Raw genomic sequence first — 19544 nt, 5'->3', positions numbered from 1 at the left:
AAGCTACCCTTATAGAATGTCAACTAATACATATTAAACTTGAACTACTATTGAGTTTACAATTTACTGAAACCAGAACTAGGAATCAGTTTTTTTTTCTTCAGTTTTTGAGTTATAATAAAAATATCTGAAGTCAAAAATTATTTAAACTAAAATAAAAAAGACACTTTGTACAAAAATCAATATATATTTCACGCTATTTTCATCAGTGGATACATACCAATTAATAAAAGATAAACTTAACTTCTATAGTGACAGTAATAACCATTATAGACAAATATTAATTATATACAAAATCAATTACACAAAACTAATCAAAATATTAATTATTGGAACTGATTAAATACAAATATATAAACATTAAAAGAAAGAAACAATAAACAAAAGACGTAAACAAAGAAACGCTACACAAAACTATTTTTGCCTTCAAAGGGTAGGTTTTCTATTTAAAACACATATAGATTCCATTTTGACTAAGTCAAACACATTACAACAATTTTTAATTATTTATCTCTCCAACAAATTTTTCAGGTTCAATTTCTTAAATCTTCTTAAACCATTTAGGCGAGATTTGATAGTTTTATTTATTAACTCAAGAGTGTATCCAATCCTAGACAACAAGGTCTTAATTTAAATAGTTACTTCTTCTAAGAATTAAAGAGAACAGATAAAATATGCGCGATGACACAGTGTCATTATTAGATTGACTTTATGTTTCAGACCACAATTTGACTGAAAATAGAAATAATCACCAGTAGGGTGATTCCAGGGTTGCTTAGCAAAATTTTGTATATTTAGCCTGACTTTTCAAGATTTTAACCAATTTAGCCTAACTTTTACCTTCCTCTTAGGTACGCATTTAAACTACTAGTTGAACACACATTCTGCTTAGGCATATTTTGTACACATTTTTATCAAAAAAAAATTCTGTCAGGTTTCTTTTTTATTTAGAACAGTAATTCTTGGCTACTAACTTTCTATTGAGTAGCTGCTGTGTTCAGAATGTACTTCAGCAAAAGACAACAGTAATAATAAGTTATGGGAATGTAAAAATAAACAATATTAACTTAATTATAAAAACAATTTGCACTGAATTAGGTATGCTTATTTTCTTATATGCTTATCTATTTGCAAATTATCTCTAAGTGCAACAAATGAGTAAACTACTGCCAAAGAAAATTTAATATTCTCAAACTAAGTTGTAATTATTTCTGCAAAACTAATAATGGTATCAAAAATTGAACATTTGTAATTAACTTTTTTAAAACTTAAAAAAATATAACATCATTTATATTAAAATAATTAGCCATGATCTTACTTCAAATATTCAATTAAACCTTACCAAAAAAAAAAAAAGGAAACAACACATGTAATGAAATAGTAACTATTAAGTAAATACATCTGTTATATTTATAAAATATTTCCTCCTATCATTAATTATAAAATTTTTAATTTTGAAAAATTTTAACTAAGAAATCTACTCTTATTTATTTTAGAAACTCAAGTATTTCTACAAAATACTACAAATAAGTACACTTAACCATGTTCTGTAATATAAATTAAATATTTTCTTATATCATTTAAAATAAAACCTTCTTACTTTACTAACTTAATAATTAAGTATTCCATACATCTGTTTTATAAAATACTTCATCCTATAAAACTTAAAAACATAATCTGCTTTTACTTATTTTAAATAATTAAATAACTCTAAATTATATAAATAGGTAAACCACACACACACATAAAATACTAAACTAAATGCTTAATTATAAAGATCTTAATAACTTACATTTACAAAAAAAATTTTATTCTAAAATTTTACAAAATAGAATTTTGTGTGTATATCAAAGTTTCACTATGGAAAAGTCCTTGCAACAGATCATCAATACTAAAAAGATTACATACAACACCTACTTGTTCAAATACGTTAATGGTTCAAAATGTTTCTAGCAAAATTTTGCAGTTTTAGCCTGACTTTATAAAAAAATTTTTGTTAATTTTTACCATTTTAAGCCTTTCAAAATGAATGAATTTTATCAATTAGAACTGAAAATTTTTGACATTTTACCTAAAAAAAACTGACTTAGCCTAAATTTTTTTAACTTTTTCAAAAAAAAAAACTGACTTAGCCTGACCCGTGGCAACCCTAAATAAAAGTTTTCTTTCTGAAAATGATAGTCTCTAATCAAGTATTTTGTCTTTTCACCAGTACATCAGGCAAAAATAACTCATTATTCTATTCCTTTTCAAAGAGCTTGATAATGAATTACAATATACCATTTACCAAGAAACTTTTAACAACTAACTTAAATGAAAAAATATTTTTCTTTTACTTTTTAAAATTAAGTTAAATTATATTAGATTTACACTCTTAATAGTATGTTTTTATTTATTTAAATTTTCTTATTGTTTTTACCTACAATTCTAGTTTTTATTCTTGTTTGTTTTATAACCAACTGTGACACTTCAACTTATTTTATAAAAACTTATCATAAGGGTTGCCACTTGTTAAAGCAAAAAATCCAGTCTGACATATACCAAAAAGTGGCTAGTGAACATCAAACTAGCATGAGTTCATGAAAAAATTAAAAACAAACTAAATGAACCAAAAACTCAAGAAACATAATCAAGTTTATGTATTACCTATAAGTACCAAAAAAAAATTAATAACACAAAATTTTGAGTTATAAAATTATATGTCATAAAAGCTAGCCTTAGATCAAAGAAAGCATAATATCCAGCCTCAGTTTAATAGAAAGTTTACAAAAGCCTGAGTTAAAAAACAAAGTTCAAATTAGCTTGAATCAGAGTTTTGAAACTAGCCATATAGTTTCTTTGGTGTATGGCAAACATGTATCATTTTCACTGTAAACTAATGCTGTGTCATCTTTCATAAAAACTTTAATACAATCAGGGCGTAAATTGTTTAAAAACTGTCAGTGTAATTTTAATTTTTAAAACTTAGTTGAGATGACACTATGATAATATTTAATAATAATTTACAGCATTCTTTAAATTCAAAGTCTTTTTAGTTAAAACTTTTAAAAACAAACCTATGGATTGCAACTATTTGTTTGTTAGTCATTGTTATATAAGGTATATAAAAAAACTCATATTTTTTACCTACAAATCTCAAATAATAGTAAGAAGTTATCCTTGCAATAGTCAAAGAAATGTCTTTACAACTTTTTATAATTAATATTTGTGACCATGAAGTCAAACTTTAATCTAAAACAAAAGCTCAAGACATTCCTTTAGAAGTTTTTAAAGGTTGCAAAAATATTGTAGAAGGTAGAATTTTATTTTTTCTGTATGTTTTTCTTATATTATATTGAGGTTTTATGATTTTTTTCAAGGGTTTTTAGAAGTACAAGGTTTCCTATCTATTATTAGTAAAAAAAATATTTAAGGCTACAAGTTGTATTTGATAGCATAAATTTCCTGAAAATATATACTGCTACTTTTAATGATGAATATTCCAATTTTTTAATGATTTTAATGCAAAATTTTTATGTTTTGTTCAAAAAGTATTAAATTTAAATTTTCCCAGTTAATTTTTCTTAAATTTTAAAATTCTATGTAAAATTTTCACTCTGAGTATTGTTAATATGCAGAACCTATAAAAAATTTAATCAATTCTACAGGGTTGTCTAAGGTTGTTTGTAAGTTTCTTCAAGGATTTTAAAAAACAACTCTTTGGTAAATTTTAGTAAAAAATTAAATTTAAGATAAAAAAATGTTTGAATAGTATAACAACATTGAAAGGATACTGTTGAGCTGCTTTAAATGTGTTTTTATTATGAACAATACCTAAATAATACAAAATATTCTTAAACTTAGATTTTTCATATCTAAATTTCTTCATTTTACTTGTAAAAATACTTTAAAATTCCAGACTTTTTTACTCAAATTGTTAAATTCCAGGGATTTCTACTTTAATCTTTTGAACAGGTAAAAAGGAAATCTGGTAAAAAAAACTATAGAAAACAGGGTTGTCAAAGGTTTTTTGAAAATGTTTTCTCTAACTTCTTCTAGGTTTTTGAAATACAAGTTTTTTTAGTCAAAATTGGTATACAATAAAACTTAAGGTCTTAAATGGTAAAAAAGTATTGAAAAGATACTATAATGCAGTTTAGAATTGTTCTTTAATAAAAAAGATAAATAATACAAAAAAAAAATCATATGACAAATTTCTGTAATCTAGAATAATTTTCATTATCTTACATGTAATAATGTTTAAAATTCATAATTTTTGGTCAAATTTCTAGGGTTTTGGTAACCCTCATTTTATTAAAAATATTGGACTTTCAGTATACTTGAAATAGTACAGGATTATACTTTGATTTAATTTAAGTTCAGTCATCAAAAAAATAAATTTAATTTCTTATACCAATTTCACAGTAAATTTTTAAATTCTGCAAAATATGAAATAAAATAGTGGAAATCAGTTCCAAAAAATAATTTTGCAGGGTAGCTACTCTTTCAGTCAAAAAACTGTTCAGATTGACCAAGAACTGTCCCAAGTTTTTCAAATGTTTAAAAAATGATTTTACTAAACTTTTCAAACTTTAATGGTTAATAAACTAAAAAATATTGATATTAAAACAACTAAATTTATTCAAAATCTAAAAAAAAATTGTCTTGAGATAATCAAAAAACAATAAAAATATTTTGAGTTTTTCATGAAAAAAAATTCTGAGTCAGACTGAGTCAAACAATAAAGTTCAAAATATGAGATTTAAATATCTTTTTACTGCAGTTTACTAACTTATAGTACATGAAAAAGATGTAATTTTTTTGGCCCCAAAATCTAGTAGTAAATAAAATATTTAATTTGCACAATATTATTTAATATTATACTTCAAAAATGTAAGAAGGATGATATATTGAAATAGGTTTTAATCTTAAATTATTACTTTCTTCATTCTAGTATGATCTAAAACAAGGGTTATATTATGGGTGGTTAACATTTTTGATATTTTGTACTTTCGCACTATTAGCTTCAAAACTTATATGTGTGTCTGTGATTTTAATTGTTCTAAAATAGTTTTGTGAAAAAAACTGCTAAAACAAAATATGTTTAGAAATTTTGTCATTAGCTCAAATCAAATATAAAGACAAAATTAAAACAATTATACGTAAAAAAAATTTGTTATTAATAAACGAAATTAAATTTATTTTTAAACATTTTAGCTAAAGTATATTTACTTAAGTTTTAATTAACCTTTTCAAAATAATTTTGTAAAAAAAACTAGTTATAATTTATCTAAAGTTTTAACTAAATTTTCTTAGTTGTATAACAGCTTTTTAGGTTATCGCGGCATTAACGGAAAAAGTATAAAATTGTGTGTCAAAGTAGATAGAACAGTAGTAAAAATGGTATAAAGTTACAAATACTTAGGAGGGGACACGTTCAAAATCCACCCGCGATCAAAATCCACCCAGTCAAATTCAAGAACCGCTTACCGAACGAGGGTAACAGTTAGGGGTAACAGTGATAGTGAAAAATAAATAAAAAAACTTAAAAAATATATTAAATAAATAAGTAAATAAAGAAAATGTAAAAAAAATCGGGTGGATTTTGAACGCAGTTGGATTTTGATAGTATACCAAATATAGATAATAATTTAAGTTGGGTAGAACATATTGAAATGGCAAAAGGAAAATTATAAAAGGCAACTGGTGTTCTTATTAAACAAGGTACTTTTTAAATTAAAAATCTTTATACTTAACTTTTGATTCACTTTTCAGGAGCTATATAAGGTATGGTCTGTTATGTTGGGGCAGAACTAATAAAAGAAAAGTTAATGGAGTCAATGTACTCTTAAATAAAGCACTCAGTTGCATTCACTATAAAAAGAACAACGGGAGTGTATAAAATATTAAATATTAAAAATTTGTTCAAATATGAGTTAGGAGTTCTTATGTTCAAGTTAGTACATAAGTTTTTACTAGTAAATTCTTAGTGTTACTTAAAAAATATAAATAAAATATATAGCTGTTCAATAAGGTCCTCAAAAACAAATTTTACATTACTAACATTTAAAAGCAGTAATGGTCATAAATTTCTATCTTATTAAGGTAGTAAACTTTGGACAAACCTACCTATTAAGTTTAAAGACCAAAACCATCTGGGAAGGTTCAAGGTTGAATTAAGGGATAATTTATTAAATGATCAACTAATTCAGTAGAGTTTACATAAGATGAACAGGAAACTTTAAAAAAGTATTTGTAAACATTATATTAGTGTTCATTTTTTATCTGAATAAATGTTTATATTTTTTTGAGTATATTAACTGGGTTTCAATAACAGCAAAATTACTCTCAAAATATTTTGTCGTAGTACTTGGTGCACAAAAAACCTTTCGCTTATCGGGTCGCACACCACGGGTACCTTTTAACGTCTTGTCCAGGACAAATAGCATTGGTTCAGTCTAGTTTGTAGATAGTTGTAATATATTATATATGTTTTTTTTTGTAGTTTGTTAGTGTATTAGGAAAAATTTCATAGTCTATATTTTATCTGTGTAAATAAAATTATTAGTCTCTTAATATATTTTTTCAGAAAAAAAAGAAAGTTAAATATTTAAATCATGAGCTGAACTCACTTATAAAATTTAAAACTAGTAATAGGTTGACTTATTTTATGATTGTTAGTATTTTTTAACTTTTTTATTTTATTATTATTATTTTCTTTTACTTTTTTTCAAAGAAAAATCTTAAATATTTTTTAAGTGTTTTTTGTGGCTTTTTACATTATTGTTTGGTATAGTTAAACATCTATATTTAGACATTTATTAAAGATTATAAAACTGTTACTTTTAATTAAGAAGATATATTTATTTTAAACTTTTTATTTAGTTTAAGCAAATTTCTGTTTTTATGGATACAGCCTTATTTTACTTTTTTTTTGAATGTTACAACCTTGTTTTATATATTTATTAGTATGAGTTTATTGTTGCAAGACTTTATTTTACAAACTAAGTTTCGGTCAAAGACCTCGTCAGTGCTTAAATGAACTTTATTCAAATGTAATCTATTTGAACAAGATTTATTTAAGCATTGACGAGGTCTTTACCCGAAACTTAGTTTGTTAAAACAAAGTCTTGAAGGATAAATTCACTACTTCTTCACTAGTAGTTGAGATCTCTTTATTTGTTTTCTAAAAATCAAACCATATAATATTTATTGTATTTTTTTTCTTGTTATGTTATAGCTTTAATTTATTTTTGCTTATTTTTTAAATGTTTTTTAATAAGTTGAAATAAGTTGATAGTAGAGTCTAAATTCTTAAACATACTTTAAAAATAAAATTCAAATTTATTTATAATTTTTTTATTATCTTTTCTAACTCATATAAAAGGTTAGACTACTTGCTAAAATTTTAGATAAATTTCATAATTAAAAACATTTCAGATAGAAACTTTACCTTTTGACGTAGAATTTACAATATATTTTATGTGTATGTAATGTTAGATTTACGTGTGTATAAAAATTATTTTTTTTTTTTGATATTTTTTTTTAATAAAAATATTTGATGTTGTAAAGTTTAATAGTTTCATATTTCATAGAGTTTTTCACTAAGATTTTAAATTTTTCTTCTTTTTAATTTTTAGCTCATTATAATTTTGATTAAGTTTGGGTATGCAACTCGATTACCGTGAAGTCTTTTTGCGTATCCAGGTCATTGAACTAAAAAATTTTGAGTATTTATTCGTTTTTTACACATAACTCTAATTTATAGAAAATACCGGTTTTATGTAACTGTTGGTTTTAACTTAAAAATACAATTAAATATTTTACTGAATGAACCTCTCGCCTAATTACGCACTAGTTTGGTAAGTATGCTATCGTTTAGTTACGTACTTTTTAATTTTCAAAAATACTTTGTATTCACATAAACAATGTTTATAAAAAAATACTTTTCTTATGTTTCATCATTGTCTCTCAAAGGACGGTACATCTCCAAACTGCATACATTTGATTAAAAGAAAATTTTATAAGTTAAAAATGGAAAATTCCCAAAGTGTTTATAATTAAATGAATTATTAGAAAGTAGCTAATGTTGTAGATATAATCGCTACCTCTCTTTTAATTACGAACTTTTGCTGTGGACGTAAAAAGCGTGGCTTCGCGAGAGGTTTTTGTAAAAATAATTTTTATTGTATTTACAGGTTGTTTTGGAAAATACTGTATTGTTTTTACTTTTTATTTTTTACTTAGTTTTATCAATTGAAAAGTATTTGATTTTAGGCGGGTGGGAATTGTTAGTAATTTTATTGTAAAGTCATTGAATATTATTAACAAATTATTAAACGATAAGACTTATATGGAAACATTTAAATATTGAGTGTTTTCTTTTATCTGAATAAATGTTAATGTCATAGTTCATTTTCATCGTTAAAATAAAATGCAAAAACTTGTACATTTACAAATGTATAAAACTTTATAGTCTTAGAGCAAACATTACTTCTAAACATTTTAACCTCTTTTATTATTGTTGTGGTTTTTAATTTATTAAATGTTTTTGAGCTAAGTTTATAACGCATAACATTTTGGTGAACTATAAATTTTTTTATTTTTTTTAGTGTTTGAAATTACCTTTAAATACTAATGTTGTGATTAAGTATTAATAATAAAAAAGATAAGAAAAAAATAAACATTTAAAATATGTTTTGTATTTGTTTTTAATACAGACATTTTGGTATAAACACGTAAAAAATTTTTTAATAAATTTTGTTATTGATGTCTAAAAATAAATTAAAGAAAAAAAATAACAAAACAGTTTGAAATTAATAAAACAGTTATATAACGTGTGTACATCTGAATTATTAGATATTGCTTGTAAGATGATATTTAATCATTTTGAACATAAAGGAGTTATAAGTTATATGCTTTTAAAACTTTGATATTCAATCTAGTTTTAAACGAAAAGTTTTTGTATATTTTTTAACAGGGGTGTTCGAAATTTTATTATTTCTGTTTATTTTTTTTATGTGTGAGAAGTTCATCATGGAGTCAAAAGTTTTCTATTATGTAATACTTTTCAACAGTCTATTTTTAAACATATTGTATAGTTCACTGAATGCAATCAAAAATTAAAAAAAAGTCAGATTATCACAAGTTAATGTATGCTTTCAAATTGTGGGCTGCACCTAAATCAAACAACTTCTTTGATCACTCTCAACAAGAGTGGTTGTTTATGAGAAAGAGCAAACTTTCAATGTTTATTTTTATTTTGTTTAGTTAAGCTGACAAATTTATAGTTCAATTGTCTAACATACTTGATTTAGTAAAATTTAAATTAGTTCCATTCTAATTTTTTCCTCATTTCAACAAGTTAGAGTGTGTGGTTTTTAACAAAACAGGTATGGTTGGTAAGAAACTTACAAAAATTCAAAGTGTTATTGGGATAATTGAGAAAAACTAAGTAGCAACTAAAAACATACATATGTAGTTTGTATTTAAGAAATAGTGAAAAGCTTAATAGTTTTATCTTTGCTCTACATTTGAGTTATTCTTAGAATTTAAAAATGGTAAACACTTAAAAAATACAAAAGTTTTTAGCTTTACTATTGTCTCATTATTATAAGTTTTGTTTAAGAATTAAAAGTGTGATAATTATTTGACTATTTTTAATTGTAAAACAAGTATTGCATTATTTTTCTCAAGTACAGACTAGTAGTCTTTTAGTATTTGTACTACTGAAGCAACTTTTAATTTTGAAAAGCTACCACACTTGTAACTTTAAGTATATTGTTGATAAAAAATGTTCAATTTTTTTTTAAACTCTTAAATTAGATTGAAATATAATAAAATTTAAAAGTTTTCAAAAAACTAAAAATTTATACATACTTTAGGACTGATTCCATTATTTACTATATAAAATATAAACAAGCTTTACATTCTTCTGTAGTCCTTTTCAAGCAACACGAGAGTAGTTCAAATGTAAATTGTTTCGTGTTTTAGCATATTATAAAATATTGCTATTGTTAAATTTCAAAATATAACAAGTTGAAAACTAAAAAATAGTGTAGAAAACTTTTTTGTTATCTTAAACACCCTTTTCTTGAATTTTTATTTATTTTGCTAAACAAATCAAAACACTTTTTATATGTATATTTAGCGTGTTTTGAATCTTAAAACTTTTGTTTAAACTGTTGTAGTTTCCAGTTTTCTTTCAGAATTTTGCTGTTATTAGAACTCATGCCCCACTGAGCATCATTTTTTTCAAGTTTCTAAAATTATTACAATTTTTAAATTTTACTTGTTTAGAATAAAGTTTTGTGTTTAACTTCATTGGTTTCCATTGATCTTATCTTGATGCCATACACTATGCATCTAATCTTGATGCAGGGTTGCCACACACTTAGGATATTCAGGACACTCGGGATTTTTGAAGTCTCAGGATAACTTAGACAGCTCAAAATATTTTGGTTTCTGCTTTCAAACTCAGACTGAATAAGAGTATTTTAATTTTTTTATAAAAATTAGAAAAGTTTCAATTGTTTTTTATCTATAAACGATTTTTATACATTTTGTATGTGATTTATTTGCAATATTTTTTTTATAACCATATTTTAAGAACTAGATTTTTACTAATATTCGAAAGATAAAAAAAAACTTTTTAAAAGGATTTGAAAAAAACTCTGGATAACCCAGGATAGTTAAAGATCTCAAAGGGTAATGTTTTTGACTGATAGAGTGGCAACCATGCATTAGTTTGAAAGAAAAAATACAAAAATAAAACTACTTAAAACATGATTGATTTTTATATATGAAATAAAATGAAAACTGACATCATTTTACAGTTATTTCAAGCTTGACGCTTTATGTTAATTTATTCAATAAATTTTATTGGTAGGGAAAATAGTACATTTTCAAAAAAAAAAAAAAATGTCATGTAATAATCTACTGTGTTCTTAGTTTTTTTAATTTTTGTAAAAGAAATGTTAAATAGATTTTACAGTAGACATACTAAAAAACTTCACAGTTTAAAAAAAAATGTTTAAATTTTTAAATAACTTTTAGACTAATTATGTGTAACTATTTTGGCAATTTTGAGAGTATCAATATTTATTTGCTCATTAGTAATGAAAATAACTGTTGTTAACATTTTTAGTTTGAATAGTAGTTATAATAAGCTCATGACAGTCTTAAGAATAGTTATTCATAAATTTATGATAGTAATCAAAGGAGTTTGTATAATTAATATTTGTAGAGATCTTAGTATAAAAAAAAATGATTAAGTGTTATTAGTATTGAGAAACATCACTCGAAGCGAATATTTGTTTAGTTACAAAAACATTACTGTAAGCAATAAAAATTGACAGTTTCAGATCAACTATGTTTAATTAAAAGATGCCGCAAAGAATTTTGCACGTGGGGGACGTTGTGTCCCTCTACGCCGAGGGTTCCGGCTCTGAAACCGTGTCTGGTTTCATGTCCACACTGGGGTTAGTTTTGTTGTATATTTGTATAGAATTGAATTGTTGATATATTATCAGCATTAATTGTTAAAAAATAGCATGTAAAAAACAAGATGGACCTTCCATGTCTTTATTTAGATAAACAAATAAATTCCAGAAAACATGACTCTTTAGTTTTTATGATCAGTACTCTTAAGTGTTTTAAATAAATAATTAACATTTTAAACTATTTTTAAATTTTGAAAATAAATTTCTAAATAGAGTATTTTAAGTAGTTTTTATAACATCATCCAAATGTTTACATGTAGTTTTATTATATGAGTGGCAAAAAAAAGAATTAATTTGTTTTTTTTATTGTTCAACCTTTAAATTTTACAAAACACATTTTATTTTTTAATCTAATAAATTTTTATTGACTTCATCTTTTGTATCATTTTTTTTGTAAAATGTAAAAGGCATCATGTGGAGTGTAAATAAAATTTATAGGTTTATCATTAAAAAAAAGATTTGATTTAGTTAAGATAAATTATTTAAGTCATTTGCATTAAATTATGTACACTAAGTGTTCTTGTTTTATTGTTTATACTTCAGGGTATCTAGTGATACAGCATCAACATGGTTAGTATCATACACAATAAAAATTTCATCACTAGTTCTTCCCAATTTTTGTTAATTTGTTTGAATAGTTAAAATGAACAGTTTGTTATGTCAAATTGTTTATATTTAAAGTATTGGTTTTAGTTTTATGATTGAAATATGATTATTTTTTAACTTAAGTTGTAACTTAAACTAAACACCTATAAAAAAGGCTAGTAACTAAAAATGAATCTATTACAACTTCAATAGCTTTAATAGCAGTAGTGCTTATAAATTTAAATGTGTACAGTGTGAGCTGTACGCTATGGATTATACCAAAAAATTAGGTAGTAAATAATTAATTCTTATACTAATGACAGGTTGGTAGATGACAGATGTGTAGTACAGCCAGATGCAGGTAACTTGGAGAATCCACCAAAAAAATTCAGAGGTTTTTTGCATTACATTTATCTGTACATTATTTAGTTTTTATATTCATGTCTAGCAAATTTGAACATTAAACAAGTTTAGCTTAATATATGATAAACTAAATTAAGTTTTTGTTCATATAATTTTTTAAAACTATAAACTTACTTTAATTTTTACTTACAAATTTTTACTAATAACATTAGTAAAATTTTATAATTAGTTTTAATAATTAGTTTTAATATTTGTATATTGAAAATATGCTTTTAAATTGAATAATTAAGTGTACAGACTTTAAGGTAATTCAAACTTTCTACTCAAAAAATATTATATGTGTGAAAATGTATGGATAACTTATTTAGTTTTTTTATTGTAAAGTTTTAAACAATAACAGTTAATTTTTTAAGCATAATTGTGTTTTTTTGTTTTGTATTTATAAACACATACAAAAGTTTGTAGTTTTGTTTCACCTCAGTAATTTTATAAAAAAGCCTCAAAAATGATATGATTTTTTCCTTGTTGATATTTCCAGACTGCTTGTTCAAAATTCTTCCGATGAACCGTTACAACGCTCAGAAACAGTTTTGGAAGACGATGAAGTCTGGAAGCACCCACATTGCCGATGCTGTTATAATGAAGAGACTGCAGGTTTGAGCATGTGGCATACTGAAATTTTTTAATGGGTTTTTACATGGGTGATTATCATTTTAATTCTTTCTTATACATTTGTACATAAACCTTTAAAGAAAATTCAAATTAAACGTTTTTAAGATATAGTTTCATTATGCTCTAATCTTTACTCCTTAACTGTTTGTGTGTTCTTGTTTAATAAATATTGAGTATTAGTTGAATTTTTACCTATGAAAAGGTTACTGATACAAAAATTTGGTATACTTAATTTAATTCATTGGCTGGCATGAGCTGAATAATTTTTCTAAAGACATTCGTATTAAACTTATAGCACATTATTTTTATGCATTATTGTTAAGAATTTTCAAAGCTAATTTTTTCTAAGATCTTTTACTAACACTGTCTTTTTACTCTGGTCTGTAGTCATTATCAACATGTCTAACTAGCAATTGTTTGTTTATTTAATGTATACTGTTTGTAAAAATACTCAATGCAGTATTTTGAAATAGTTTATACTTATAGTAACATGTTTAAGATATATAAACATATAACTTCTTATCTTTCACCATCAATCGATACTTTAACTTTATTTAGTTTTGACTTTTAGACTTTTAACTGAAAAAAACAATTTGTTGCAAACTAATTGTTAAAGCTTTTTGGTACATACATGCACCCTTTTTCATGATACCACCAGCATTAAACTTTTAACTTTTTCAAGGCGTCTTACCCGTCTCTTCTTGTTGATGATTGTGAGGTGAGATACTGTGACATCACAAAAGTAATTGTGACGTCACTCGAATGCTTGTTAGTGATGTCTTAACTGCATGCAACTAAATTTGTCAAGTGCGTTCGGACTAAAAAAACAAACATTACCTAAGTTTACAATCAGTCTAATAGTAAAAAAGCCTGATTTTTATTAAAGAGAATACTTAAAAAAAAAGTTTTGTTGATATTTTAAGTCTCAAAACAAACGCTTATTCTTAACTTTTTTTAGTCTAGTTTTAAAACAAGGTAACACCATATATCAAGCTAGTTTTAATGTAAATCAGGCCAGGTCAATTTCCTACTTATTCCTATTTTAAAGTTTTTAGACCCTTAGTGTGTTTTTGTACATACTAATGTTTTTAAAATAATGTTGTAAAAAAATCAAGTTGTTTTAGTCAGTTTTAAGGAAAAATCTTTTAAGGGCTCCCCAGTCCCCATAAACTAACGCTGAATCAGGTTATTTAAAGGGTACTAAGAGTATTAATTTAATCAAAAAAAGAATAGTACTTCTTTTTTAATTTTTACTGTTTTGTGCGTTCGAACAAGCTTGACAAATGTGTGGATGTTGTCTTGTGCCTCCTTCACAATCATCATTGTTTCCATGGCAACCAATAAATCATTGTTTCCATGGCAACCAATAACAAAATGCGCTTTTTATTTCTGTGATTCAAACTAAATTAAATTGTAAGGAGGTGCTCTGTAATCAAACTAAGTTGGGTAAAAATCGGCAAAACTTTGCTTTAAAAATTTATATGAGTTCTTAATTATTTGTGTTCAATTCATGTACTTTAAGTGAAAAATTCATGTTCTTTTTTTTATGATTAAGTTTTTGTTAAGTGATTAATTGTGTAAAAAAGTACAAGGGAGTTTTTGTTTAATCTTTATAAAAATTAGTTCATTTATTTTAATTCATATATGTTTAACTATACTTTGGTTAAATTGAAGGTAATATTATTAAAAAAAAAGTATATTTAACAATTACTGTATATAAACAGCTTTGTTAAATGACACCCGTTTTAGGACTTTTTTATTAAAGATAGTTTTATAAGTGTTAAGGCCATAGGGGGGGGGGGGGTTAAACCATGTTTTTTACAAGTTGATCTTATTTTATAGACGTTTTTCTAAGCTTCAAGATGCTTTTTATTGTTTTAAAAAACTAAAATTATTTTTTGAGATATGACCAGTCAAAGTCGGGTTGCATAATAGGTTCCCTATGGGAAGGGAAAACTAAAACAGCGAAAAAAGACTATTTCATTTAAAATCTATCTCCTCCTACATTTTTCAAGCAATCTTCTTTAAACTTTCTTAGTCTAGTTTTTATATAATAATAAAAAACGTTACTTTGGAATTAAAAAAAAAAACACTTTTGTTTTAATTTTTTTGATAAAATTTTAGTTTTTTTAAATTACTAAAATTCCAAAGTAACGTTTTTTCTTTTTATTATAAGGAACGTTTCCTGAAAATTTGAAAAAGATTGCTTGAAAAATGAAGGAGGAGATAGATTTTTGTGAATTTTAAAATTTCTGAGAAAATTGACCCCAAAAAATTTGCGGTCCATACGTTTATACTAGAAAATTTTTACAAAAAATTAAATATCTCAAAAGTTAAACGATATTTTTGAATTCTATAAAAACTGGCTTATAGTTTGTACTTTAAGCTTTCATATAAAAGCCAAAGTTAAACTTAGTAAAAAGAAATGTTGGACCTCACCTATGGCCTTAAACAACTACTACACTTACAAAACAAACTTTTGATTAAAAGTTATATTAGTTTAAATATGTAGACTTATATTTATAAACATTTTTTTTATATAAGAAGGAATAGTTAATAAATTTTTTGTAATGTTTACTAGACTAATAGATTATAAATAAGATTAGTCTTGCTATTGAATAAAAAATCTAAATGTGCAATAAAAAATTATCTGTTTTAACAATTTTTTTGAAAATATCTTAAAACCAATAAATAACTAGATCGAAAATAGCTAGTGACAATATAAATATGATATGTTTTGTTATTAGAATTTTTAAAATTTTAATTCATGCAGAGAAAACAGTATAAACAAGTTAGAACTTATTAATTTGGTTAAAAAGCACTTTATAAAATGGAAGAAGTCTAAATTTTAGTTAGACCTACAATTTTCAAATTTTGCTAGATTATAAATATATGATAAAAGCTTGTATGTGCTAAATTTTTTTTTATATAAAAGTACTTTCAAGTAGTATTCTGTAAGTAGGCTCACAAATAACTATACTCAATGAAAAATGTAAATTTGAGAATCATCTTTTAAAAACTGTTACACGAAAGTAAAAAAGTTTTGGTATATTTAAATAGTTTGTTTTCAAAACTTACTTTATACTTTTCCGGTAAATGACATCATAAAATGTTTGAGATTTACTATGCAAAATATATTCACTAAGGCTACTGCAGTTCTTTTAACATTGTAGTTAAATAATAAAAGCTATCTTGTGTAATAATTTTCAAGTTAGAAAAAGTTGATTATACAACTATTTGGTTTAACTTGATTTCGTAACTCCATTCAATAAAAGTACAAGTTATTTCAGATAACAAAAAGCAAAAAAAAAATTCTCAATTTGTAAAGTATTTTTTTATATACATTTTGTATTTATTTAACTTATTTCAAATGATCATTAATGTTTGTATAAGTGTTAGTAAAAATAGTTGTGCTTAAATTTGTTCTGATGCTATGAGAAAACTGAACAACATTTAAACAAAATGGTTGGCATAGTTTAATGTTTGCTTGAATGAAGTTAATTAAAAGTTTAAATTATAATACTTATATAAACTAGTTTTTTGACACAGTCAGTAAGTAGCTATACTTTATAAAGTACAAAAACATTTTTTACTAAGTTAAAAGTTTATTTTTCATGGCTGAAACTTAACGGTCATAAGAATTGATTAAAACCTTTTTTTCACCTAATGTTATATGTGAATTTTATTTTTATTTTAAATGCGATTGAAACAGAATGAAAGATAGTTTCAATAAGCATTTTATTTATTTGTTTCCAATGTATAAGTTTGTAATTAAGTACTTTTAAAGTAGTAAAAATGTACTTTAAGTATACTTGATGTTAGCAGTAGTAACTTGTTTTAACTTTTTTATTTAGCTATAGATAAAATAGTTATACATTAGCTCTTACTTTAAAGTAATCTCAAGAGTTTTTATTATCAAAGTTTTAGTATTTTTTTAGTTTGAACAAAATACTGTTGTTAGGAATCAGCATTTGTTGAAAAAGAACAAAACAGAAAGGAAAATATGAAAATGATGGGGCAAGTGGTTAAGTATGGCAGCATTGTACAACTACTACATATGAAATCAAACAAGTAAGAATAAGTATTTATATATACATTTATTATTTATCGCGATCAAAAGTAGTGTTTCACATATTTACAAAGTGCATTACCGAAAATTTTCCTGTGTATAAAAAGATTAAAGAATAATGAAAATTTTCCGAAAAAATATGCTATACCTTCCTTTTTAATACTGTTTTCTTTACTACAAAAAGAATAACTAACCTTCATATGTCTAAGTAGCCTATAACAATAATACTTTACTTTAAATAAGTCTTTTAAGCCATCAGATTGTACTTTTTTATGATTTTTATCAAGTGTAAACATAACTACACAGATTTTTCACTGTGAACAAGCATCTTTTTATTATTTGTTATTTTTTCAAACAAATACCAACACACTGTAACAATAACTCTAGTAAACTTGCTAATTGTTTTAAGTTTTTATTCACACTCGTGTTTCCCCCACAAAGGTTCCTCACGGTGAACAAGCGCCTTCCGGCTCAGCTTGAGAAGAACGCGATGCGGGTCTTCCTCGATCCCGATGGCAACGAGGGGTCCTGGTTCTACATTCAGCTGTTCTACAAGTTGAGGAGCACAGGAGACAATGTTGGTTTATTGATGTTTTTTATACTTATTTGATTCCTTTTGCTTTATTTATACATACAATTGTCCTGAAAACTAAGAAGCACTGTAGATAATGCTGGTTTTTAATAACATTATATCTTGTTGTTTTTATTTAATCTGTTTAAATTTGTTTTCAACTTATTTAATTGTTTTTATTTCTGTTTAAGTTTATGTGGAAACAGCTCGTTTAAGGTTTGTTCTACATGAGTTGTGGTACTCTTCTTTGAAACACTGTTACAAACATCTTGTCTAACTAAAATAAAAAGTTTTTTCTAAGTTTGAAGTTAAATAAAAATGTTTAAACGATGTATCTTTTTGTATCGTTAGTCAAACGAAATAAAAATCATTATACTTCAGAAATAGTTTTGAGAACTTTTTCTGTTTATTAATTTTCAACTAAATTTAGTTTTTTAGAAACATATTAATAACAAAAGAAGTTAATTTTTTTTTTTAATGAGAAAAAAAAGCAACAATTTTGCTCTTGTACTGATTTTACTCACTTTTAAAATACTATATCTGATAACTTTGTTTAGCTCTTGAACAAGGAAATGTATTACACTAAAAACATACTTAATATTTTATTGGAACATTTATTTTTTTAAATAAGGTTATGTTTGTAGTTTAATAGTTTATTTTTGCGTTTTTTATATCTAAGTGTATTTAAAAAAACAATACTGTTTAACAAATAAAAAGCAAATTTTTGGCCTTAGATAATTCATTATTGCTTGTATACAGACTTAAACCTAAGTTATGTGGAAAAAGGTATTTCATATCACACATTTTAAAAACAGACAATTGAAGTCTTTTGTTTTAAGTATTTTGTTTGCCATACAAAATAATTAAACAATTTATGTTTATGATTGAGTCATTATCACGTCACAACATGCTTTTAAACAATGATATATGCAAAAGTTTGTTTTAAATTTTGTGTCGTGATAATTTTATAATAGATCAATAAAATAACTGAACTTGTATTTAAATACCAGCGTAACTTAAGAAAATTATGTATGGCATTACTAACAAATGTTTTTTTACAAACACAAATTCTTTAATAAGTTGTATAATTTACTGTCAAAAATGTTTTAGAAATAATTAAAGCAGTAAAAGCATTTATGTAGAAAGTTGAAAAAAAAAACATTTAAATTAGTAGTTAAAAATTGTAACTACAGAAAATTACTACATACTTCGTTAAAGTGTTTAAATTTTACATTACTTTTCTGCTATTGTTTTTACAAAAAAATTTAATATATAAGTTTCAAAATTTTTTTCTTATAATGTTCGTAAACGTTTTTGATGTTTATTTCTAATTAAAAAAAATATTTTAAAATCAAGTTAAAAAACTCGTTTATTAAGTATTTTTACCAATAAAATAATGAAACTTATTTTTATTTCTATATAATTAATTTTTAATTAGAACGTAAACTTGATTTAATTTAGTCTATTTCACTATCACTATTTACAGATAACTCTATATACTTTTTAAAAAACTAGTATATTTAAATTTACTATCAGATGTTATTAAAGTGTTATAATTACAAAAGTTTAAGATATATCTTTGTTTAAAAAAAATAAAATCAAAAAATATATACACTGTTAGTGATAGCAGATTATGCTCTTTCAAAATTTAACAAAAAACAGATAGAAAGTATTAAACGAACTGTTTAAATAAACTGTTATTTTACCATGCGATTATTCTTAATAAAGTAATAATAAACTAAAAGTATGAAAACAAGTTTCATAAAACCCAAGCGACAAGTTAATAATTTTATTCATCATAATA

At 24.1% G+C, this 19544-nt stretch overlaps 1 protein-coding gene across 1 annotated transcript in view; it reads left to right on the top strand.

The window, feature by feature from the left end:
- The first annotated feature begins 11335 nt into the window (after nucleotides 1-11335).
- The window catches only part of LOC145838089 (inositol 1,4,5-trisphosphate-gated calcium channel ITPR1-like), a 58572-nt gene continuing 50363 nt past the window's right edge, over nucleotides 11336-19544 (top strand). Inside the window, 5 exon segments of the mRNA XM_082945625.1 lie at nucleotides 11336-11459; nucleotides 12389-12459; nucleotides 12967-13082; nucleotides 17062-17171; nucleotides 17611-17746. Coding sequence (XP_082801751.1) covers nucleotides 11365-11459; nucleotides 12389-12459; nucleotides 12967-13082; nucleotides 17062-17171; nucleotides 17611-17746 — 528 coding nt within the window. The 5' untranslated portion in view covers nucleotides 11336-11364.

Source organism: Thalia democratica, chromosome 6 (assembly GCF_965202585.1).
Source record: "Thalia democratica chromosome 6, ktThaDemo2.hap1.1, whole genome shotgun sequence".
Lineage (NCBI taxonomy): Eukaryota > Metazoa > Chordata > Thaliacea > Salpida > Salpidae > Thalia > Thalia democratica.
This window is presented reverse-complemented; position numbering and strand designations above follow the sequence as displayed.